Source organism: Lepidochelys olivacea, assembly GCF_965140295.1.
Source record: "Lepidochelys olivacea isolate rLepOli2 genome assembly, chromosome: 11".
Lineage (NCBI taxonomy): Eukaryota > Metazoa > Chordata > Testudines > Cheloniidae > Lepidochelys > Lepidochelys olivacea.
In genome coordinates this window covers 71,319,331-71,345,099 of record NC_140421.1, presented here as the reverse complement: position 1 = coordinate 71,345,099, position 25,769 = coordinate 71,319,331, and the positions used below count along the sequence as shown (strand labels likewise).

Genomic DNA, 25,769 nt, shown 5'->3' with positions numbered 1-25,769 from the left:
AATGATCCTTGTGTTCTAAACTTGACTCCATGTCTTTTGCTCGAGGCATGCAAGAATATCTCAAAAGCTACAGCCACAGAAGTAGGGAGATTTGTGTTGTCAAAGAGAAATACTTGTTTTTCTTATTTAATTGAAATTGCCATTAGAGGAAGAAAAGGCTGTCAGTAACTTGGGCATTCAGTGGGGCATTCTGTACATGACAGGATAGCTTTGTGATTTATAGGCTCTAGGCATGAGACTGGAAAAATGGTAGATGCAATGGAAAAAGAATACTCCTGAGGCTCTTTCATCTCCATCAAGCTCAGAGCTCTCTCTTAATTTCTTCAAGTGCAGCAGGTTAATTTAAACCCTCTACAGCTTGAGTGTGGAACCTCATTCAGTTAAACAATGACCATCTGCCCAGTACCTAATTCCATTACAGATTTGACCTACACCCAACTTAAAAATTTGTTCACCTTATTTCTTTGTCTCCTTCTTATAACCCCACCCCACCCTGCAAAAAAAAAAAAAACTAAATGGCTACCCTGACTTTTACCAAAGGACAATTTTATCAGTTTCTTGCTTTAAGTACAGTCACCCATACCTCCCTGCCTGACTTCAGCAGCAGCTGCTTTGATATCATTGCAGCATCCCTTTAACTCAAGTTTGAGGCAGAATGGGAATATAAAGAGCTTGATAGAACATTTATGGTGATCGGTGTAAAGGGACACTATAGAGCATTGGATTTCACAGTCAGAAAACCACAGCTCAGGAAAATGGGTCTGAAATATAACTATAGACGGTTTTAGTCTTGTTCTTCCCTCTTTAAATAAAAAGGTTGCTGTTTTCACCTCTTTATTTAAAACACACATACAGTAGATGAAAGTGTCTAGGTATTTTTTTTTATTATTATTCTGTCCAGCAGTTTCAGATGTCTTTGGTCTTCAACACTAATAGCATAGTAAAAGTTCTGAAATGCTCTCTTTGGATTTAGCCTTCCTTGGTTCATGGTGAAGATTCCTGCTGCAGTCAAAGCTGTTGCTGTTGTTTTCGTCATCGGTCTTTTCTTTTTCTGTTGAGCCTCGTGGTGTTAATTGTGTTGCCGCTTCTGCTCTTTAATTGATCCCATTCACAGGTTCTGCTTTTGTAATATCTGACTTCTTGCCACTTTGGAAAATCAAAAACCAAATTAATCAATCTCCTGCCTCCTGAGAATAAGACCACATTAGGGAGCTAGGCTTGACAGAAAGTCTAATTTCACTTTGAAAGCCTGTTGGAAAATTTTAACAAGAAGATGCAAGAAAAATGTAAACCAGATCAAGCCAGACTTTGGTCTGTGGAGAATAGCATCACCTGTTGAGTTTTTTTTCAAGTTTTGTAAATAGGTGATTTGACAAAAATATAAAATAAATCAAAAGATAAATGGGTAGCAAAGGTCAGAATATCCTTGTTTCCATTTTAAATTGTTACATGGGAGAGACAGGATTGTGTGTGAATGGGAACTGTGGTCCAAGTAAGAAACTCCATTCTTCTTTTTTTCTCTCAACACATCCTTTGTGTTGCATATCTCTTGTCCATCCCATGTTGCTTGTCTCCCCATGGTTGCACTCCCCCCACCCACCCATGTCTAATGTCACTAATTTTCTTCCCTCTCCCTCATTCTTGCGTTAGCATCTTCTGCTGCTCCACTTCCGTGTGCACTGCTAGCAGCACAGTAAAAATGACTAGAATACCAATCCTTAAAGTGCTTTATGCGGGCACTTCAGAGATTGGGGTTCTTGGTAATTTCACTGTGCTACAAACTCCTGCACCAGAGGACAATAGGCAGGGGATGGCTTTGAACTAACCTCCTCACCCTCCACAAATCCCATAGGAGGGCTCTTGCATTGTCCTTGGCTGGTGAAAATTGAATTGTCTTTTTCTCCTGATCCTGGAGCACATGCAGTTCTGAATAACAGAATCCATAAAGAAATGTAATACAGAGGACTTCTTTTTAATTTTCTATTTCACAACTGTACTATACTGAGAGAGGGTCGCAGACGTGCTTAAGAATGGAAGATAACCTTGGACTGCAACTCAACCTCCAAAGTCCTAAGTGGCCTCCACAGGTGTCCCCTACACGATTGCTTAAACTAGTTTAATCTGAGGAGGATTAGTTGGTTGTTGGTATCATTTATTCCTCTTAGTGCTGTTCTGTGCTTTTGGGTGAGCAGTACTCTTCACCTCTTCCTCCCAGTTTTTTCTCATATAAGTCAAGTGGTGTGAGTAGTATAAGATGACTAATAGGTACTAAAACTGTGTATAGGGGTGTGGTTGACTGTACACACACATAGTGTAAGGAATGGAGTATGTAGGGGTACAATAAAGGTGTTATCTGGATGAGTTTGGGTTTGATCTTGTTCATCGCAAGTGAGTTACACAGTTTGTGTCAAACTTAAGCCAATTCAAACATAATATTATGTCGTAGCTTATAGAAAAATGTAAGAACTTTAATAAAAATCATTAGGACCCGTTTTCCCTCTGCTTGGTAAGTCAGGGGCCTTGGTTATCAAGTGTCAATTGTACCAGGACTAAGGTGCAGCCATTAAAAATTCTAAAAATGAACTAAAATAACTAACAGAAAAAAGTTCTAGTACCTTAGGACATTTGGGGGCTGGAAGCTTTTATTGTGTGCCATATAGGAAAATGACTCTGCCCTCTTCTTTGGTGTAACGCTCCTATTATTTCATGACTGTGTAGAGCTAGAAATGGAAGTTGTGTGCCATTGTCAAGGGGAGATTCCCAAATACAATATAGGTCCTGCCTTCTGCTTCATGGATATATTATGGTGAAGAAGCTGTAAGGAGCCTCTGTGTCTCAAATCTCAAACTACTGCTTGATTAGGGCTAAAAGCTGCACCAGCCCATGTATCAGATTTCCAAGGGAGCATGGATATGGGGGCATATCCATCCACAGCCAACTAGTGTATGTTGTGGTCAGCAGCAAGTACTAGCCAGGGGTACATGGTGTTCCTTTTCAGAGGAAAAAGTGCTCTTCTGTGCATTTTACCCCTCATGCCATTTACAGATCTGCCGTAGGAGTTCTGGAGGAAAGGATGCACTGGCCAGCACACAGGGTTCCCTAGCAATGTGGACAGGACAGGATTTTGTCCTTAATGTTATTTAATATAGATATACACTCCTGAAAACGATGACCATCATCAGGGAAAGCTGCCTGTGCAGTCCATCAAAAACTGCAGAGCTAATGATGGGTTGGGCAGATAATCGTGGGAGAGTTAATTGTACGGTTCGATATGGCATCTTGTCAGTAGAGATAAGTTGTCACGTTTTCCACTTGAGCTGAAACTAAATGATTGTAAAATAAGTTATGAGTGTCCTTGGGCCTGTCTGCCAGAATGATGGCTAAGAATACATTCCTGGCCCATCAGTCTCAAGCAGCCTGCTTGATATTTATGCGAACTGAATGTTATTTTATTCCCCCTCTAGTCATGCTTGTCAGCTTCCCGAGTGAAAAGTGAAACTGCTTCTTTGACTCATACTTCAAGTATTGAAGCTCGGAGAGTCTGCAGATTGTTATTATTATTACTAGTATTATATATTTTTTTGGGTGTGCGTTGAACATTGATGCCCGATTGGGAAGAACTAATGGCTGACATTGAACATACAGGATGGCTGCAAAACAGCCCATCCCAAATCAGTGAAACGCAGCTTATGAGTCCTAGTGCCTCTGTCAAAGCTGGTTTCGATGTGGAGTAATGAGGCGCTTGCTTTTTTTAATTTGGCGTGCCTTCTTCTTTTCCTTTTTTCATATTAATAGCATTGGCACTGGTCGTCTGTTCTCACGCGTGGTAATTGATACAAAATAAAATGCATTATTTGTATTCAGTCAGGAGTAAGAAATTGCATTCAGTGGGCTGAAGCTTGAACTCATTTACAGTTTTCCGAAGCCGGGTTTTCAGGAGCCCTCTTTTCAATTTGAAGAATACCTTGTCAGGAAAGAGAAGTAGTCAAAGATGGGAAAGCACAGCGTATAAGCCTAGTACATTTTGATTGCTCATATTTTAAACCAGTAGAATGTTAAATAACTTCCATCTTCAAAAGGTGGTCTCTGAAACTAGAATATAGAGCTTTAATACACTAATAATATAAGCTCAGCATCGGTTTACCAAAGATTCACATTTCTTTTCTGGTTGTGGAGGAGGGAATACCTCAGACTCTTCACTTCAGAGCCATTTGACTCAAGGATAGTAGGTTATTATTTGAAAAGGATTGTTGGATCATAAGGATTTACCATATTAGGGTAATTCTCCAGGTCTCATATATGAGAGAAGTTAGGTTATGCATATTTCAGGGCAAAACAATCTTTACAATCTGGGAAGGTCACGGCTGGGCTCGAGGGGGGTGGGGTTTGCAGGTATCTGGGCAGGGGAGGACGCAGCTGGGGAAGGGGGGGCGACTGAGGCTGGGCTCTGGGGGGGAAGGATTGCGGGTATCTGGGCTAGGGAGTGCCTTGCGTTTGGGCTCTTAGGGACAGGGGTTGTGGGTATCTGACCCCCTCCTCCCCCAGCTGGGCTCTGGGAGGAGGGGGGAGCAGAGAAACAGGAACTGGGTGGTCGTGGGGGTTTCTTTAACTCTCTACTCCTGGAGGAATTTTTGTGTGAGTCTGTATTGTTACAGATATACTTGCTGACAGGTATTTTGAAATAAATTATATAATAACACCTGTTTCAATTATTTTGGTAGTCTTATTTTAACAAAATTTGCAGAATTTTGCAGAATTTTAAAATTTTTGGCGTAGAAGGCTCCCACGAGTAATTAGTACACCCGCAGAGGCATTAGAAAATATTAGCAGCCATAAGAGCATTAACCATGATTTGTACGATGAGTAAGGCTATGTTTTAGTCATGGGTATTTTTAGTAAAAGTCACAGGCAGTTAACAAAAATTCTTGGCCCATGACATGTCCATGACTTCTACTAAAAATACCTGTGTCTAAAATTTGGGCGGGGGACCACGGGCGCTCTGGGGTTGGGGTGCTCTGGGGGGGCCACTGGGGGAGGGGGAGAACGGGGCGCAACCCGGGACTCGTGCTGGGGCGGGGAGGGTTGGTGGGGCTGGCAGGGATTCGCTACACGGCTCCGCATCCCTGCAGCTCCTAGGCAGTGGAGGGGCACAAGCGCCGGCTCCCGCAGCTCCCATTGGCTGGGAACGGGCCTGCAGGCATCAGCAGCACGCGGCACAGAGTTTGTCTCCCCCTAACCCCTCCACCACCTAGGAGCTGCAGGGCCATGCCAGTGGGAGCCCCCCACCCTGAGGTAAGCGACCCCCCTCACCCTCCAACCCCCTGCGCCTAGCCTTGAGCCCCCTCCCACACACCCGAACTGCTGCTGCTGACCCAGAGGCTACCCAGCTTGGGCAGCCCCTGAGCCAGACCAGCCGCTGCAGAAGTCACGGAGGTCACGAAAAGTCACAGAATCCATGACCTCCATGACAGACTCACAGCCTTAACTATGAGTAGTCTCATTTAAACATAGGAGTTTCTTCTTTTTTGGCAATCTCATGTTTTTACGGTGTCCTAGGTACAGATCATTCCTGGCATCAAACATAGAGGAAAACATACAAAACAAGTAATGCTTTGTCTGTTTGCTTCACCAATTTGGCCTTGCATTTGTATCTTTCTGATCTTTTTGATCCATTTTATTTTTGCTGCACTTTCTCTCAGTATGGAATGGAGAGGAAAAGACAAAACACCCTTCCCCAAATGGATTTTGAATCTTCGCAGGAGTAGCAACTTGTTCTAATCCAATATTTATTTTTTTATTTCTTTGCGCTTGGAGAAGTCAAGATCTTTAAAGCTGTGTCCTGCTTCAAGCACCTCTTTTTACAGTTACTTAGATCTACTGTACAGTAAATATGTACCCCATGCTTCTCTTTCAGTTTACATCATAAATTGCCTAATTTAAAAATATTCCTACAGACGTGGAAAAAGGAATAATGAGGCTTTTATAGGAATTTTTTTAAATCCCTGAAATATGCCTGTGTAATTTGCCACCCACAGCTTTCTTTCAGTATTTTCCAACTAAGCATGCAATTAATAAACAACCATTTATTCAATAATTAAATCAGATATTTTCTTATAAGGTGTTTCTTAACCTTTTTTAAACATGAAGAAATTAGTTTGATTTTTGTGTGAAAATATGAAATCAGCAGTATTGCAGTGTTATTGTGGCTGTGTTGGTCCTTGATTATGGGAGAGGGTGGGCGAGGTAATATCTTTTATTGGACCAACTTCTCTTGGTGAAAGACACAAGCCTTTGAGTTCCACAAAGCTCTCTCGAGCTCGAAAGCTTGTCTTTTTTACCCACTGAAGCTGATCCAGTAGAAGACATTACCTTTCCTACCTTGACTCTCTCAAATCAGGTGTAAGCAGTGTTAGACACTGAGTAGAAAAGAATTCATCTTTGTTCTTCAACACAGAAATTGCAGCAGTTCCATTTTCTTTAATCTTTTAGAGTATTTTTTTAATGTGTGGGACGTTATACTGAGTAAATAAAAAATAATTCTACATATTTAGCACTGTTCTTAACCAAAACATGAATTGCTATTAAACTGAAGTCCTATCTACCCTTAATCAGAGACTGAATGAAGGACTCCTAAGAAGTGTATCCTCAGTAAAAAATCACCTGCAGATTCAGAGGAAAAGTACCATAGAAGTATTTCTTTCAACACAGGATCCCATCATATAATTAAAACTGTGGTTAAATGATATTCCTGTTTCATTTTTTTAAGACTGTTGTGGAGACTGGGGGGGAAGCTAGCAAATATTTTAATTTGAACTTTTTCTTTGGGGTTCATATTTGGCTTTGCTTATTTTTAGATACTTTATCAAGTTTACAAGGGGGAAAAAGATATATTCTGAATTAATATTTTAGTGTTTATTGGCTAATTTCCAATATACTTTTTTCAATTTTCTTTTTGTATTGTGTCAACAAACTAACAAAATAATAGAACATTAGGTATAACAAATATATAGTCTGCCTTTTCTGTGCATTATATATCTCATGTCAATTGGTTGTTGATTATGTTGATCCATTCAATCAGAGGGCCCCAATCCTTTAATGGCGTCTTCTCATGCAGCGCCCCCATGCCTGTGCAGTGTCCCAGGATTAATTTGGGCTTCAGTGGGACTGCACATAATTGAGAAGTCCTCGTTAATAGATCCAATTGCAAGTTTATCACATGAGATTATGGCCCAGTGATAATGAATCACAGATTATATTATTTTGCTTTATTCAAGAGAAAGGAATTTTAAAATCTATTTAAATTGTTAGTATATTACTGTAAAGGATTATTAAATTATTTTTTCTGCTGGCATATTTATATATTCCATTACAAAAAATATGTTAAAAGAAGATTAAAGTTACAAAGCAAGCACTCAATAGTTAAGAAATACCAAACTTAAGGTTGCCTATGAAAATCTAGTGTCATTTAAAAATCCAAAATGACATGGCTTTGACAGTATGGCAAATCTAGGTGGTATTACTAATTCCTACAATTCCACAATTCCCACAATTCCATTTGTGACTGGTGGGTTCCTTGAACCTTTTGCCGTGAATCAATGTTGTGGTGTTAATGTTTTTTTTTAAAATACATGAAATACATGGTCGTGGTGATGTAATTTTATACTGTATTGCTGCCATATATATATCGAGTTGCAAAACCAGCAAATGAGAGGGACTTTCCCCTTTCTCTGTATTTGCCAACTCCTATCAGAGAAATTGGGCCTGAAGAGCTTGTATACAATAAAATAATCCACCAACAGCACATGTGCTTTAAGAATGATAGAAATTTTTAGATGAGTCATTCTGTTTCAGATCATTACCCCTTAGTACCTAAGCATGGGATACAGAATAGACATGCAGGAATAAAAGTGTATTTATGAAAGTATGAGAGATGGCATAGTTGCTATGTTTAAGTAATCGTACCTTTGGCTGAGTACAAAAGAGGTGACTTGATTTATGTTTGTAGTGTAGCTGTGTTGTCCTGGGACAGGAAAGACAAGGGAGGTGAGGTAATACATTTTATTGGATCAATTTCTGTTTTAACAAAGCTTGGTCCAATAAAAGATATTACCTCACCCACCTTGTGTCTCATGATTTATTTAATTATGGAGGGAAAAACTACTTGCCATCATTATTGCTCAGAAAACTTTGTATATTATCCTAGAATACTACAGTAGTGGGCAAGTAGTGAGAAACAGAACCACTAACCCAGGAACCTATCCTTGCAACAAAGCCCGTTGCCAACTGTGCCCACATATCTATTCAGGGGACACCATCAAAGGGCCTAATAACATCAGCCACACTATCAGAGGCTCGTTCACCTGCACATCCACCAATGTGATATATGGCATCATGTGCCAGCAATGCCCCTCTGTCATGTACATTGGTCAAACTGGACAATCTCTACGTAAAAGAATAAATGGACACAAATCAGATGTCAAGAATTATAACATTCATAAACCAGTCGGAGAATACTTCAGTCTCTCTGGTCACGCAATCACAGACATGAAGGTCGCTATCTTACAACAAAAAAACTTCAAATCCAGACTCCAGTGAGAAACTGCTCAATTGGAATTCATTTGCAAATTGGATACTATTAATTTAGGCTTAAATAGAGACTGGGAGTGGCTAAGTCATTATGCAAGGTAGCCTATTTCCCCTTGTTTTTTTCTACCCCCCCCCCCGACATTCTGGTTAAACTTGGATTTATGCTGGAAATGGCCCACCCTGATTATCATGCACATTGTAGGGAGAGTGGTCACTTTGGATGAGCTATTACCAGCAGGAGAGTGAGTTTGTATGGGGGTGGGGGGGGAGAAAACCTGGATTTGTGCTGGAAATGGCCCACCTTGATTATCATGCACATTGTAGGGAGAGTGGTCGCTTTGGATGAGCTATTACCAGCAGGAGAGTGAGTTTGTGTGTGTGGTTTTTGGAGGGGGGTGGGAGGGTGAGAAAACCTGGATTTGTGCTGGAAATGGCCCACCTTGATTATCATGCACATTGTAGGGAGAGTGGTCGCTTTGGATGAGCTATTACCAGCAGGAGAGTGAGTTTGTGTGTGTGGTTTTTGGAGGGGGGTGGGAGGGTGAGAAAACCTGGATTTGTGCTGGAAATGGCCCACCTTGATTATCATACACATTTTAAAGAGAGTGGTCACTTTGGATGGGCTATTACCAGCAGGAGAGTGAGTTTGGTGGGGGGGGGGGCGCGGAGGGTGAGAAAACCTGGATTTGTGCTGGAAATGGCCCAACTTGATGATCACTTTAGATAAGCTATTACCAGCAGGAGAGTAGGGTGGGAGGAGGTATTGTTTCATGGTCTCTGTATATAATGTCTTCTGTAGTTTCCACAGTATGCATCCGATGAAGTGAGCTGTAGCTCACGAAAGCTCATACTCAAATAAATTGGTTAGTCTCTAAGGTGCCACAAGTACCCCTTTTCTTTTTGCGAATACAGACTAACACGGCTGTTACTCTGAAACCTAGTAAGAAAATGTTATTTTTGTAATGTATTGGCTATCTGTAAGTATACACAAATCAGATACCCCATCATCATCAGGTGGGAGAATTGATATTTTAATAAAATCACATTTAGATGGTAAATTAAAAAGAATCTGAATATGCAGTAATATAAATAACTACTAGGCAGTACAGAACTGTAATCTCTCAAAACATTCTTATTTTGGCAGGATCTTTCAGGCATTTATTTAAAATGATGCACTGTTCATAGAGTTTCTCACTTTTTGTCTGCTTTGTGCAAATTGCAGATACTGGTTTGGGAGATTCTGTGTGTTCAAGTCCAAGTATATCCAGTACCACAAGTCCCAAACTGGATCCTCCTCCCTCCCCTCATGCCAACAGAAAGAAACATCGTAGGAAGAAAAGCACGAGCAATTTTAAAGCTGATGGTATCTCAGGCACTGCTGAAGGTAAGCTTTCTATGCTGTCGGGAGGTCTAGATTCCCAGTGTTGTTTCATTATCCTGAAAGCCTCCAAGTGTTGTCTTGAATCTTTGTTGTTGGATACTAGTTTAACTTGATTGCTAGATTTGTATCTTTAAAGGTGAACAGAAGCACATGTAAAGAGAAATCCAGCAATCCAACTTTTTCATGAAAAGCTGAATGGTAAAAGAGACATCATAACAGACAAATTTCTGTGATCCTCAAATCTTGTTTCATCAAATGGTGTTTGCTTTAAGAAAGGTACCCAACCTGTTCCTTAGTCATGTGCATGTGTGTCTGTCATCATGGGTAGCACAGATGAGGTTTGGGCCTTTTTATAAGACAAAAGTAAGTTAGCATATATTCAGTACATCTCCAATAAGCACAACTTAAATCCTATATAATCTTTGCTCATTAAGCACACTCCATGTTCAGAGCCAGTTGTCAATGCTTTTGATGCCTGCTATTGTTTGTTTGACTAGTCAGCTGCTCGTGGAAAGATTGCATTATTAAGAGCAAGGAAAGGGAAGAGTTAAATGTTTGGGTTCATTTTTAAGAACCAGACAGCAAAAGCCAAAAGAGGTATTTTATTCCCTTAGTTTATCTTAATATTTCCAATGCTATCCATGCTCGTAGTTCAACATCCCGCTGAAGAGGTAGCAATATGTACACAGTAGCTAGATATGATATAAAAACATACTTCTATCTGTAGAAAAGAAGAATAGAAACATGCTACAATTCAACTGAATGAGCTCCAGAAAAAAAAAATGAACAAGGGTAGTGGGAAAGCATAGAAACTGGAGAGTCAAAAGGAGAGAGTGGAATAACTATGTGGAAGAATAGGAGTGTTAAGAAAAACGTTGGAGGGTAAAACTAGCTAATTCAATATCGAAGAACAAGGGGGCAAGTTCTGGAAACGGGATGACAATTGCAGGCATCTGAGGAGACATTAAAATAGAGATGGGATAATAGTATACAACTGGGAAGGGACATATTAAATACTACTTAGTCATCCTTATTTTCCATTTACTTTAATTTCTCAGTTGTGGTGCTGTCACCTGTGGATTATGTTTTATTTCCATAGCTGCATGTGTGAATTCTTTGTTGAAAACCTTGGCTTTGTCCATAATAGCTCCTGCTGCTTTCTCTTCATGTTATGTGTCATCTTTACCGTTGGACTCCCCCTAGTTTGACCGTGGAAAGCCAAATTTTATTTTAGACATTCATTTTTTACTTGGGTTCTTTTTCTACTCCACTTTACACATTTGCACATATTTGCACACCCAGAAGATTAAGAATGGGATTTTTCAAAAGTGCTCAAAGTCAGCTCCCATTGAGGTTAATAGAGGTTTTACCATTGCCTTCAATGGGAATTGAGATTAGCCAGTACCAAAGGCATTTGAAAATCTCACTCTTAATTTCTCAAGGGAAGGACAAAAGGTTAAATGTGATCTCCACAGATTCCCCAGAGTTCCAAGAGCCACCTGAGCCATATATGTTGGTGAGGAGATCAGTATTGTAAAGGAATAAATGACTCCTTCATCCTCATTCCCCGTCCCCTTCGTATCCATGCAGCTCAGGACTTCTGGCCTGTCAACAAATGTGGGGATTTTTTCACATCAATTCCAAGATTTCAGTATTTTTTTCTTTTCTGTTCTTGTTTTTCAAATCTTAGTCATAATTGTTTTCTTAGTCAGGAGACTGGGGAGCTTGGGTTTAGCTCTCAATTTGTTGTTGTTGGCTCATTATGGCTGAAGGCAAGTCTGGCCTGGGAGCATGTTTCACTCATACACAAAATGGGTGTCTGATTTACTCTCAAGCTTAAGGGGTTCAAGAGAAATACCTCCAAATTTCCCATGGAAGAGACCTTAGCTTCCTAGCCTGCAACCTTTTTGAACGCAGTTACAAGTCTTTCCTCCTTCTGTCTGAAGGCTTTAAAGCACGTTCGGAAGGACAAGACATGATTGTCAAGCATTAGAAGATGCTACAGCAGAGGTGGGCAAACTACGGCGGGACCATGCTGCCCAGCCCTTGAGCTCCTGGCCAGGGAGGCTAGCCCCGGCCCCTGCCCTGCTGTCCCCCATCCCCCGCAGCCTCAGCTCACTGCGCTGCTAATGCAATGCTCTGGGCGGCGTGGCTGCGAGCTCCTGCCGGGCAGCGTGGCTGGCTCCAGCCGGTAGGGAGGCAGAGAGCAGGGGGGTTGGATAAGGGGCAGATGGTCCTGGGGGGCAGTCAGGGGACAAGGAGTACGGGGGATTGGATAGGGGATAGGGTCCTGGGGGGCGGTTAGGGGCAGGGAGTCACGAGAGGAGGCGGTCAGGGGACAAGGAGCGGGGGGGGGGGGGGTTGGATAGGTCAGGGGTTCTGAGGGGGGCAGTTAGGGGGCAGGAAGGGGGGGGCGAATAGGGGGCAGGGGCCAGGCTCTTTGGGGAGGCACAGCCTTCCGTACCCAGCCCTCCATACAGTTTGGCAACGCTGATGTGGCCCTTGGGCCAAAAAGTTTGCCCTCCCCATTCTACAGTATCTTTGACAGCTGCCCATAAAAGTAGCACCCAGCACAGACATCTGCTTTTACATGCCTCTCCCTGAAGTATCAATGCATTTTGTCTGTTCTTGCCACTTCTGCATAAGGTTTCTAGTCTAGCTTCTAGGTGGGCATTCTCTTATGCTTTTGGCACTTAGCGCTTTCAGCTATCTAGGATGTGACACCATCTAGCCATTTTAAGAACAAAAGCATAAACTTATCCCTCAACATCAACTAGAAAGTGGGTCAGCTCCCTGTAGAACTCTCCTCATGAGTCAGAAAGTAACTCTCAGTACCCTTCATCCAAACACCTACCCTCGTGGCAGCTTAATGGGGCTAAATCGGGGCGGGGGGGAGATAATCTTCATCCGAGAATATTAAAGGAACTGGCACATGAAATTGCAAGCCCATTAGCAAGAATTTTTAATGAATCTGTAAACTCAGGGGTTGTACCATACGACTGGAGAATTGCTAACATACTTCCTATTTTTGAGAAAGGAAAAAATGTGATCCGGGTAACTACAGGCCTGTTAGTTTGACATCTGTAGTATGCAAGGTCTTGGAAAAAAATTTGAAGGAGAAAGTAGTTAAGGACATTGAGGTCAATGGTAATTGGGACAAAATACAACATGGTTTTGCAAAAGGTAGATCGTGCCAAACCAACCTGATCTCCTTCTTTGAGAAAGTAACAGATTTTTTTAGACAAAGGAAACACAGTGGATCTAATTACCTAGATTTCAGTAAGGTGTTTGAAATGGTGCCACAAGGGGAATTATTAGTTAAATTGGAAAAGATGGGGATCAATATGAAAATTGAAAGGTGGATAAGGAACTGGTTAAAGGGGAGACTACAGCAGGTCATACTGAAAGGTGAACTGTCAGGCTGGAGGGGAGGTTACCAGAGGAGTTCCTCAGGGATCAGTTTTGGGACCAGTCTTATTTAATCTTTTTATTACTGACCTCAGCACAAAAAGTGGGAGCGTGCTAATAAAGTTTGCGGATGACACAAAGCTGGGAGGTATTGCCAATTCAGAGAAGGACCGGGATATCCTACAGGAAGATCTGGATGACCTTGTAAACTGGAGTAATAGTAACAGGATGAAATTTAATAGTGGAATAATAGTAACAGGATGAAATTTAATAGTGAGAAGTGTAAGGTCATGCATTTAGGGACTAATAACAAGAATTTTAGTTATAAGCTGCAGACGCATCACTTGGAAGTAACAGAGGAAGAGAGGGACCTTGGAGTATTGGTTGACCACAGGATGACGATGAGCTGCCAATGTGATATGGCCGAGAAAAAACCTAATGCAGTCTTGGGATGCATCAAGCGAGGTATTTCCAGTAAAGATAAGGAGATGTTAAGACCGTTATACAAGGCACTGGTGAGACCTCATCTGGAATACTGTGTGCATGTTTAAGAAGGATGAATTCAAACTGAAACAGGTACAGAGAAGGGCTACTAGGATGATCCAAGGAATGGAAAACCTGTCTTATGAAAGGAGACTCAAATAGCTTGGCTTGTTTAGCCTAACCAAAAGAAGGCTATGGGGAGATACGATTGCTCTCTATAAATATATCAGAGGGATAAATACCAAAGAGGGAGAGGAATTATTTAAGCTCAGTACCAGTGTGGACACAAGAACAAATGGATATAATCTGGCCATCAGGAAGTTTAGACCTGAAATTAGACGAAGGTTTCTAACCATCAGAGGAGTGAAGTTCTGGAACAGCCTTCCAAGGGAAGCAGTAGGGGCAAAAGACCTATCTTGCTTCAAGATTAAGCTCAATAAGTTTATGGAGGAGATGGTATGATGGGATAACATGATTTTGGCAATTAATTGATCTGGGACTATTAGTGGTAAATAGACCCAATCTCCTATGATGGGATGTTAGATGGGGTGGGATCTGAGTTACTACAGAGAATTCTTTCCTGTGTATCTGGCTGGTGAGTCTTGCCCACATGCTCAGGGTTCAGCTGATCGCCATATTTGGGGTTGGGAAGGAATTTTCCTCCAGGGCAGATTGGCAGAGGCCCTGGTGGTTTTTTGCCTTCCCCTGCAGCGTGGGGCATGGGTCACTTGCTGGAGGATTCTCTGCACCCTGAAGTCTTTAAACCATGAGTTGAGGACTTCAATAGCTCAGACATAGGTGAGAGGTTTATTGCAGGAGTGGGTGGGTGAGATTCTGTGGCCTGCGTTGTGCAGGAGGTCAGACTACATGATCATAATGGTCCCTTCTGACTTTAAAGTCTGTGATTCTATGTCGCAGGGCAAACGAGTCTACATCTAAAAATAATCTGTAGTATTTTTTTGCTCAGCCTTTTTGCCAAAGTCAGAAGTAGATGAAAAAGGAGAAGATGTAGTCTGCTTGAACTATTTACTTGTAAAGGGTGTTTAGATTGTGCTGCAGCAACTGAGGTGTCTACCTGTTTGTACTCATTCATAGTGACAGATTATCTTTATTGTCAGGTATCCAGATTATGAGTTGATCTGAGCCCAGGTTCATGGCTTGATATCATTTGTGGTGACCAGACTTGTTTTCTGTCTTCCTCCCTGAGGCTTCAGCTCACCAGGATGAAGCTGATTCTTCATTTTGCTTATCTTTGTAGAAGTGTCCTGTGGGACAACCTTGTAGATTTGGAACAACCTTTTTAATTACTCAGTCACCAATAGTGGTCACCATTTGATTGTGCCTCAGGGTCAGCTGGTGCATCATGCACATTTCTGCTAGCTTCAGAATGTACCCTCTTCAGACCTGACTTAGTACTCAATATCTTTCCAGATTCAATAGCCTCAACAAGGATCTGATTTTCCCAGTATTTGTCTAAAAATTTCTCCTATCCAGTGCCCTAAAGGGGGAGGGAGGGGGAGTTCCTTTTGCTTAGCCTTCTCCCACCTTCATAATAGGGATAGATTTAAAACCTCCAATAGGAGAGCTCACCCAAGGTATTTGGACATGTCGCCTGTAAAATTCAATGAAGTCCAAGTTATACATGAATGTGTTAGAAATTGCCTCCTTCTGGGATGACTTTGCTGCTTGTTTAATATCAACAGTGGGGATATATGAAAGCAAATTTGAGTGGAAGGGTGGTGGGGGAGAGAATTGGTTGTTAATCAGTGATTAGAACTTCATTTTCGGTATATTTCCTCCACAAATTCACCCTTACCTGTCTTTCTTCCCCATTTCTTCAGAACTTGTTTCCCATGCAGAGAGGGGGGACCTTTATATGCTTCTCTTCAGAGCCTTTATTTTGACACTTAGCTGCACTGTGACATGAATCCCCCTCTGAGAGCTAAATAATTTCAGTCGTCCTAATGTCTGTGCAGCCCATCTCATGGGCTCCAGGTGCACGGGTATGTGAGGCAATATATTTAGAGAACCCCAGTTACTGGTAAGAACATAGATTTTGTCTTTTCAGTATGTATTAACTCATACATTTCAACACTTATGTCCCCCTTGTCCCCACACTCAAACCAAAATGGTTCACAGAAGAAGGGAGAGTAGGGAAATGCCCTCCTCAAACTCAATATCCAGAATTCATGGGATATCTAATACTGTGTAGTACAGTCATGATATGAAGAACTAAAAATACTGCATTTATTCACATATATAATATATGATACACGAAAAGAAGGGGTATAGAAAATAAATACAAATGTTACATGTAATATTTCTTATGCTAAACTTCCCTTTCCATGCTCCGTATGACCCCAGGCATTTCTCATATCATATTCGTTTATAACTGCTACTATTTATTTAAATACTAAGAGTGCTTAACTCTGTACAAAATGCAGGCATTCCCTGATACAGGAAGTTATACAACAAATATAAAGTTAGCACATTTACCAGGTGATACACAGTAGTAATAAGTCCATTATAGCTAGAATAATTTTAAAAGAAACAAACCAACCCCTATGATGAGGCATACAAGGAAATTCTGTATGAATGAGGTCAGTGCAAATGCCACTGAGACTTCGTCCATTACACAGTTTTCTAACAGGAGCAATAATAGGTGTGGTTGGAGGGGAATGAATTCTGCAATTGAAAGAGGGAGAAATTGTGTAGCTAAAAGTACTTATACCTTCATATATCTTGAATATTTGCAGATTGTTATTGCTGTGTTGCTCCTAGGGATGCAAAAGACAAGGGGGTGAGGTAATACCTTTTGTTGGCCCAACAGAAATAGGTCCAGTAAAAGATATTTACTCACCACCTTGTCTCTCTTCACAATTCAGCATCTTTGTAGTAGATGCAATGGTACTTAATTAACACTAACTCTTATTCTACTGCACTCGCAGTTAGCCTCAGAGAATCTCAGTTTCTGACATCAAAGAGTTAGAATGCAGAGTCTAAAGATCTTTGGTTAACATTGGAGAGGAAAGGGCAGTATTCTGATTCCTTCAGAGTGTGGACGATTCCCCTCCAGGCCCTGGCAGAATGTCGTCTATAACATTGTCCAGAGGACAGCGTGATGTCCTGCTCAGAAACCTCTTCAGCACAAAAAATTCACTGCGTTATCACTCCCTTTTCACAAGAAAGAAGATGTGAAATATGTCTTGACCTGTTGCTATTCCATGGGAAAACTGCTCACTTCGTAAAGAATTTATAACCTTTGGGCTCAAATCTGATGTCAAGGTCATGTCTGGATTATGTTGCTGATGTAATGTATGTTTAGTAATAATGCCTAAAATTGAGTAATATTATTGATGTTTAAAATTAAAAGGTCTTCCAGATTAACCACATCCAAATGAGGAATATTACTGTGATTTGTATAAGTAAATAATCATTTTCCGTACAGTAAAAAGTTGTTTCTGATAGTCCTTTCATACCAATTGTGATAGATAGTAAATTCACTGGAACTGGAGGAGCAGATGCAGAGGCATTACTGAAGAACTTCTCTTAATTTAGTAAGTGGATGAGCCTTGTTTTGTAGTTTTACAGCCACAGTGAATTAGGTAAATCAGTTAAAATTCAGGGAAGGCCATGATTCCTAGTGAGTTTGTGAGATGTTCTGATCAGTTTGCTGAAAATCCGTATAATACCAGAGTTAAGGTTGGGGATAAGTAAGTGAAGAACTCCAATTACTGCACAAAGTGAGTAACCTCTCCTTTTTCAGCCCTCTTAGTCTGTATTAACACACATCTAGCTTTGGGCTGTTCCTTGCTAAAACCTTCACTTGTTTCTAAGTCTTCGAGTGCCTAACTGGACACTTCAAAGGGCCTGATTTTCCAAAGGCAGGTACTCAGCAGTTTCTGAAAACCATGTAGCAGAGAAATCAAATTTTCCATGCATCAAAACTTTTGCCAAAGGTAAGTTTGCATTTTTATTATTTATCCAGGGCCACCATTGTGCCTGTATAATTTAACTCAAACCATTTACTTACTGCAGTTACACAGGTAATTGTTACACAGATACATTGCTATTGTAATTATGGAATCTTGTAAATTATATGAAAGAATGAAACTGATTTGGAGTAGATTTGTTTCATTCTCAGACAGGTTATCTAAGAACATTTATAGTTCTTTTCTGAGCCAGAGGTTTTTCTCTACAATTATGCAGAAAGTATGATGTCTTAAAAGATAAAAATGAGGCTCTCATTCTGCATTTGAAAAAAATGAGTAGTAGCAAAGGGTTTAACTACATTTTCCTTCCATGCCTATATAGACATTTAGGCAATATAAACTGCATTTGACTATAATTGTAATCAGTGATATTGAATGTACATGTATCTTTAAGGGTACTGCAACTGTCTCCAAAGGTTTCCACCTATTCAGTGTTCACTATAACTCAACTGATCATAATGACTTAATTCACTGTCTTGTAGGAGATATAACAGTGGACTATCACTACACACCTGAGAAACAGGAGGGCAGAAATTAATAAAATCTAGACCAAATCTACAGAGATTCACTTTTAACCAGGGGACAAAGGTCACAAGTTGGGAAACTTTCAGCCTTAGTTGTCACAGCCTATCTGACATAAAAGGTTTGCTGCTAAAAGGCTGTTATGTTGATGCTGAGGAGAAGATAAGGGAGGTGAAGCTCATCTATTGTTTTAACCTACTTCATTGCGGACCAAACAAGTTGAAAGGTTCCTTCTGGTCTTTAAAAGCCGTGTTATCTTCAGGGTCAGAAGGGGCTGCACGTTCCGCCTCCCTGGTTGGAGGGAAAAGTGTCACAGTGGCAGTCAACAGAAAAGGGGATTCTGGAAAGGGCGAGTCCCAGGATGAATTGGTGGTTATTGCAAGTATTTGCATACCTGGATATCTCTAAAAAGATATAGAATAAAAAATATCACTTGTCTGTCTCAGAGAAGTGATCCCAGTACCCCTGTGGCATTTTAGGAACTATGCAACTCTTTGGTGTACAGCACCTGATGTATTCTGAATGGGGTAGGGCACTGAGTGCTGCTGTAATACGTTTTGACCAATCTTTTTCTTGATGAGTAAAGGTTAAAATAAAAGTACTCTCTGGAGCTAGATGACACCTTGGGAGTCCTACTAACTTCAGGTACTACAGCATACTTAAAACTATTCTGTCAGTCAAAGGCAACAGCCCTGAGCAGGAAATTATTTGTGGCTCTTTGTTCACAAGGTGGGTGACTGGGAATACAGGGGGAAAGCATTTTAAATGGGAACTGAAAATATACACAATTTTAAGTTTACTGGTGGAGAGGGATCAGAGAATTTCCTATAGTGCCTCTTGTTCTGCCCTGTTTTGGAAATCATAATATTCCCTGCCAGTTTCTCAGGTAGGAAAAGAACACGTCATGTTTGTTAAAGACAGTTATGGATCTTGTCCGAAGTAAACTTCTATTTGTACACTGAACTTCCAACAGACATTGAGAACCCTGATGCAAAGTTTCAGTGTGCAGCAGTGGCTATCTAAAACTAAAATAGTGCAATTAAAGATAATACTAAAGATGCTGATGAATAAAATCAGCTTCCCTTGAGGAGAATAAGATTTACATGTGACTGGACTCTTGTAATTACATAAACTTCGCTATCTACAGAAAGGAAGGGTTCATTGCATACTGTTTTTGCATTTTATCTTTTGCATTCACAGAAACTTACAGTAACTTAAAAGTTACATGTTGTATAACATGGAACTTAGAATATGACTCTACTGTTCATCATTTTTATAATCTGGGTAAAACTAGAACTTTACAATAAATCAATTATTTGTATAAATGTGTTTTACGTAATTTATTTTGTTCAGCCTGAAGCACAGCCCTGCAGGGGGTATTACATATTCTAGATATAGAGCATTTCCTGGTACCAACAAGACCTGCAGTACCCATCCCCCAAAATCATGGATTTTCCAGTATGAAATGCAAATGAACAGGATGTTTGACTAAGCAGGGGAACTAGTTCCAAAGTTGAGGGCCCCCCATAGATGGTGTTCTACCAGCAACTCCTTCCGTTTTATCCTTGTGCAAACCAGCGGGAGTGCCTCTGCTAATCATAGCTGTCTCAGTGTGGCATGGGAAAGAGGCAGTCTTTCAAGTACGCAGCTCTCAGGCTATTTAGGGTTTTATAGGTAAAAAACAAATGCCTTCAACTACACACAGAACCACACAGGTAGTCAGTGCAGATTGCAAGCTGCTAACATTGCTGGGAACTGATCATACACTGCAATCTATTTAATACAGACTTGCCCCTGAAGGCACACAGTGGCCTCTTTTGTGGGCAGAAGATGTCAGCTGACGAGAACTTTGTTCTTTGATTCATGCTGTATAATTAGGGCCCTACCAAATTCACAGTCCATTTTGGTTAATTTCACAGTCATAAGATTTTAGAAATCGTAAATTTCATGATTTTTGCTATTTAAATCTGAAATGTCACGGTGTTGTAATTTTAGAGGTCCTGACCCAAAAAGGAGTTGTGGCGGGGGCACAAGGTTATTGTAGGGGGGCGGGGGGGCGGTGCTGCTAACCTTACTTCTGCACTGCTGCTGGTGGTGGTGCTGCCTTCAGAGCTGGGCGGCTGGAGAGCGGCAGCTGCTGGCCGAGAACCCAGCTCTGAAGGCAGAGCCGCCGTCAGCAGCAGCTCAGAAGTAAGGATGGCCTGGTATGGTACTGCTACCCTTACTTCTGCGTTGTTGCCTGCAGAGCTGGTCTCTCAGTCAGCAGCCGCCACTCTTCAGCCGCCCAGCTCTGAAGACAGCAGCGCAGAAGTAAGGGTGGTATGATGTGGTATTGCCACCCTTACTTCTGTGCTGCTGCTGGCGGGGCGCTGCCTTCAGAGCTGGGTACCCGGCCAACAGCCACCGCTCTCCAGCTGCCCAGCTTTGAAGTCAGTGCAGAAGTAAGGGTGGCAGAACAGCAACTCCCCTAAAAGAACGTTGCAACACCCTCCCACAACTCCCTTTTGGGTCAGGCCCTCCAATTTGAGAAACTGTGAAATCTCTAAATCTGTAGGGTAAAAGCACACAAAAGACCAGATTTCATGGTCCGTGACACATTTTTCATGGCTGTGAATTTGGTAAGGTCCTATGTATAATGCAAGGGTATTGACTAATGGCTTGATCAGGAATGTGACCTGTGACTTCTGCATGTGTTTCTGAATCCTGGCTAGATTAAGACCTTTGTTAAATGAGACACTACCTTTCGTAGACTCTGTTCTTCATGAATCGAGGGAGAATTGAGGAGATGGTGTGGGTATGTTGAATCCCTGTGGCATCAAATCGAGGTCTCCTTCTCCAAACCTAATATAATGCATCATCTAATTTGTGTGTTTCCAGTCAGTTAATAGGGGCTGATATTGGCTTGCAGGTTACCGTGTAGCTCTTAAGAGTTGCTCTTCGACTTGATAGCCCCTCTCCATGGTGGCACTGGGATCCCTGAGAGTGGTTGACTCTGATTTAACACAGGCAATGGAGAAGGTCCTCAAGGAATCCATTTTGAAGCACTTGGAGGAGAGGAAGGTGATCAGGAACAGCCAACATGGATTCACCAAGGGCAAGTCATGCCTGACCGATCTGATTGCCTTCTGTGATGAGATAACTGGTTCTGTGGATATGGGGAAAGCGGTGGATGTGATATTTCTTGACTTAAGAAAAGCTTTTGATACGGTCTCCCACAGTATTCTTGCCAGCAAGTTAAAGAAGTATGGATTGGATGAATGGACTATAAGGTGGATAGAAAGCTGGCTAGATTGTCGAGCTCAACGGGTAGTGATCAACTGCTCGATGTCTAGTTGGCAGCCGGTATCAAGCGGAGTGCCCCAGGGGGTTGGTCCTGGGGCCAGTTTTGTTCAACATCTTTATTAATAATCTGGATGATGGGATGAATTGCACCCTCAGCAAGTTCGCATTTGACATGAAGCTGGGGAGAGAGGTAAAGATGCTGGAGGGTAGGGATAGGGTCCAGCATGAGCTAGACAAATTGGAGGATTGGGCTAAAAGAAATCTGATGAGGTTCAACAAGGACAAGTGCAGAGTCCTGCATTTAGAAAGGAAGAATCCCATGCACCGCTATAGGCTGGGGACCGACTGACTAAGCAGCAGTTCTGCATAAAAGGACCTGGGTATTACAGTGGACGAGAAGCTGGATATGAGTCAGCAGTGTGCCCAAAGGCCAATGGCATTTTGGGATGTATACGTAGGGGCATTGCCAGGAGATCGAGGGACGTGATTATTCCCCTCTGTTCAACACTGGTGAGGCCACACCTGGAGTATTGTCTCCAGTTTTGGTCCCCCCACTATAAAAGGGATGTGGATAAATTGTAGAGAGTGCAGCGGAGGTCAACGAAAATGATTAGAGATCTGGAGCACATGACTTACGAGGAAAGGCTGAGGGAACTGGAATTATTTAGACTGCAGAAGAGAAGAGTGAGGAGAGATTTGATAGCAGCCTTCAACTACCTGAAGAGGGGTTCCAAAGAGGATGGAGCTAGGCTGTTCTCAGCAGTGGAAGGTGATAGAACAAGAAGCAATGGTCTCAAGTTGCAGTGGGGGAGGTCTAGGTTGGATATTAGGAAACACTATTTCAGTAGGAGGTGAAGCACTGGAATGGGTAATCTCCATCCTTTGCGGTTTTTAAGGCACAGCTTGACAAAGCCTTGGCTGGGATGATTTAGTTGGTGTTGGACCTGCTTTGAGCAGTGGATTGGACTAGATGACCTCCTGAGGTCTCTTTCAACCCTAATATTCTATGATTCTATTGCTTCCTTTGATCTGAGGCTGGAGAAAAGGGTTGATTTACTGGTTTGCCTTCCAAGGCTAGTAGAACCTGTTTGGTTTCCGATGACTCTGAGGAAGGATATCACTTAGCTGATTGTCCTCTCTGTTGATGGCTTGGTAGGATATTAACATAATTTTCCCATCCACCTCTGTTCGTGCACTGGTGCTTAAAAGCTCTCTTTCATAGAATCATAGAATATCAGGGTTGGAAGGGACCCCAGAAGGTCATCTAGTCCAACCCCCTGCTCAAAGCAGGACCAATTCCCAGTTAAATCATCCCAGCCAGGGCTTTGTCAAGCCTGACCTTAAAAACCTCTAAGGAAGGAGATTCTACCACCTCCCTAGGTAACGCATTCCAGTGTTTCACCACCCTCTTAGTGAAAAAGTTTTTCCTAATATCCAATCTAAACCTCCCCCACTGCAACTTGAGACCATTACTCCTCGTTCTGTCATCTGCTACCATTGAGAACAGTCTAGAGCCATCCTCTTTGGAACCCCCTTTCAGGTAGTTGAAAGCAGCTATCAAATCCCCCCTCATTCTTCTCTTCTGCAGGCTAAACAATCCCAGCTCCCTCAGCCTCTCCTCAGAAGTCATGTGTTCCAGTCCCCTAATCATTTTTGTTGCCCTTCGCTGGACTCTCTCCAATTTATCCACATCCTTCTTGAAGTGTGGGGCCCAAAACTGGACACAGTACTCCAGATGAGGCCTCACCAATGTCGAATAGAGGGGGACGATCACGTCCCTCGATCTGCTCGCTATGCCCCTACTTATACATCCCAAAATGCCATTGGCCTTCTTGGCAACAAGGGCACACTGCTGACTCATATCCAGCTTCTCGTCCACTGTCACCCCTAGGTTTCTTAGCTTTGTCTTCAAAGATCATGACTGTTTACTAATTACCTACAAAATAGGAAACAGGAGACAAGATAGGGTGGAGTGCTAATGGTGGAAATCTCTTTCTGAGCCTAATTAATTATGGCCTCAGGAATTTTTGAAGTCCAATCTATGAATGTAGTTAGCCTCTACCATAGCATCAGCGAAGTTCTTCTAAGCAAACCTGTTCCTGGTACTGAACCATATGGTTAAACTGGTTAACAGTCAAGTGTTCACTCTGAGGAACTCGCAAATGCTTGATAAAATAAGAAAACTCTGATTCAGACTAAGTGCTCCATATCCATGCTAGCCGAGCTGTGTCTGAGAGGGTAAAAACACAGAATTGTCCAAGGGTGAACGTTAATTTATGGTCATTGGCTCCTGGCTTATTTAAGGTGGCCTTGGCCTTCTAGACATCACTTTGAGGGAAACCACATTATTTTTTTCAACCACTGTTAAAAACACATAATCCAATTGCTGCTGTTTGAAGAGCACATTATGACTAGTTCCTCCATCTCCACCTCAGTCCCTGGAAAAATCATGGAGCATGTTCAGGGATTCAATTCTGAAACACTGAGAGGAAAGGAAAATGACCAGGAACAGTCAGCATGGATTCACGAAGGGAAAGTCATGCCTGACTAACCTAATTGCCTTCTATGATGAGATAACTGATTCTGTGGATGAGGGGAAAGCAGTGAATGTGTTATTCCTTGACTTTAGCAAAGCTTTTGACACGGTCTCCCACAGTATTCTTGCCAGCAAGTTAAAGAAATATGGGCTGGATGAATGGACTATAAGGCGACTAGATCATCAGGCTCAACAGGTAGTGATTAATGGCTCCATGTCTGGTTGGCAGCCAGTATCAAGCGGAGTGCCCCAAGGGTTGGTCCTCGGGCTGGTTTTGTTCAATATCTTCATTAATGATCTGGAGGATGGCATGGACTGCTCCCTTAGCAAGTTTGCAGATGACACTAAACTGGGAGGAGTGGTAGATACGTTGGAGGGTAGGGATAGGATACAGAGGGACCTAGACAAATTGGAGGATTAGGCCAAAAGAAATCTGATGAGGTTCAACAAGGACAAATGCAGAGTCCTGCACTTAGGACGGAAGAATTCCATGCACTGCTACAGATTAGGGACTGAATGGCTAGGCAGCAGTTCTGTAGAAAAGGACCTAGAGGTTACAGTGGACGAGAAGCTGGATATGAGTCAACAGTGTGCCCTTGTTGCCAAGAAGGCTAACGCCATTTTGGGATGTATAAGTAGGGGCATTGCCAGCAGATCGAGGGATGTGATCTTTCCCCTCTGTTCGACATAGAATCATAGAATATCAGGGTTGGAAGGGACCCCAGAAGGTCATCTAGTCCAACCCCCTGCTCAAAGCAGGACCAATTCCCAGTTAAATCATCCCAGCCAGGGCTTTGTCAAGCCTGACCTTAAAAACCTCTAAGGAAGGAGATTCTACCACCTCCCTAGGTAACGCATTCCAGTGTTTCACCACCCTCTTAGTGAAAAAGTTTTTCCTAATATCCAATCTAAACCTCCCCCACTGCAACTTGAGACCATTACTCCTCGTTCTGTCATCTGACATTGGTGAGGCCTCATCTGGAGTACTGTGTCCTGTTCTGGGCCCCACACTACAAGAAGGATGTGAAAAAATTGGAAAGCGTCCAGCAGAGGGCAACAAAAATGATTAGGGGACTGGAACACATGACTTATGAGGAGAGGTTGAGGGAACTGGGATTATTTAGTCTGCGGAAGAGAAGAATGAGGGGGGATTTCATAGCTGCTTTCAACTACCTGAAAGGGAGTTCCAAAGAGGATGGATCTAGACTGTTCTCAGTGGTAGCAGATGACAGAACAAGTAGTAATGGTCTCAAGTTGCAGTAGTGGAGGTTTAGGTTGGATATTAGGAAAAACCTTTTCAGTAGGAGGGTGGTGAAGCACTGGAATGCGTTACCTAGGGAGGTAGTGGAATCTGCTTCCTTTGAGGTTTTTAAGGTCAGGCTTGACAAAGCCGTGGCTGGGATGATTTAGTTGGGGATTGGTCCTGCTTTGAGCCGGGGGTTGGACTCGATGACCTCCTGAGGTCCCTTCCAACCCTGATATTCTGTGATTCTATGATCTCTCAGTCACAGGAACATTGCTGAGTATTGTCCCATGTAGCTTCTACTAGACACAGCAATGGTTATCTGTCCTTTGGTAA

General features: G+C 42.1%; 1 protein-coding gene across 4 annotated transcripts in view; it reads left to right on the top strand.

Moving 5' to 3' along the window:
- AGAP1 (ArfGAP with GTPase domain, ankyrin repeat and PH domain 1) overlaps positions 1-25,769 on the top strand; it is a 680,164-nt gene that overhangs the window by 516,410 nt on the left and 137,985 nt on the right. For all 4 annotated transcript variants that reach the window (XM_084644148.1, XM_084644149.1, XM_084644150.1 and 1 more), the window contains exon 13: positions 9,809-9,970. In XM_084644148.1, the coding sequence (XP_084500274.1) occupies positions 9,809-9,970 (162 nt within the window). The remainder of the gene's footprint in view (positions 1-9,808; positions 9,971-25,769) is intronic.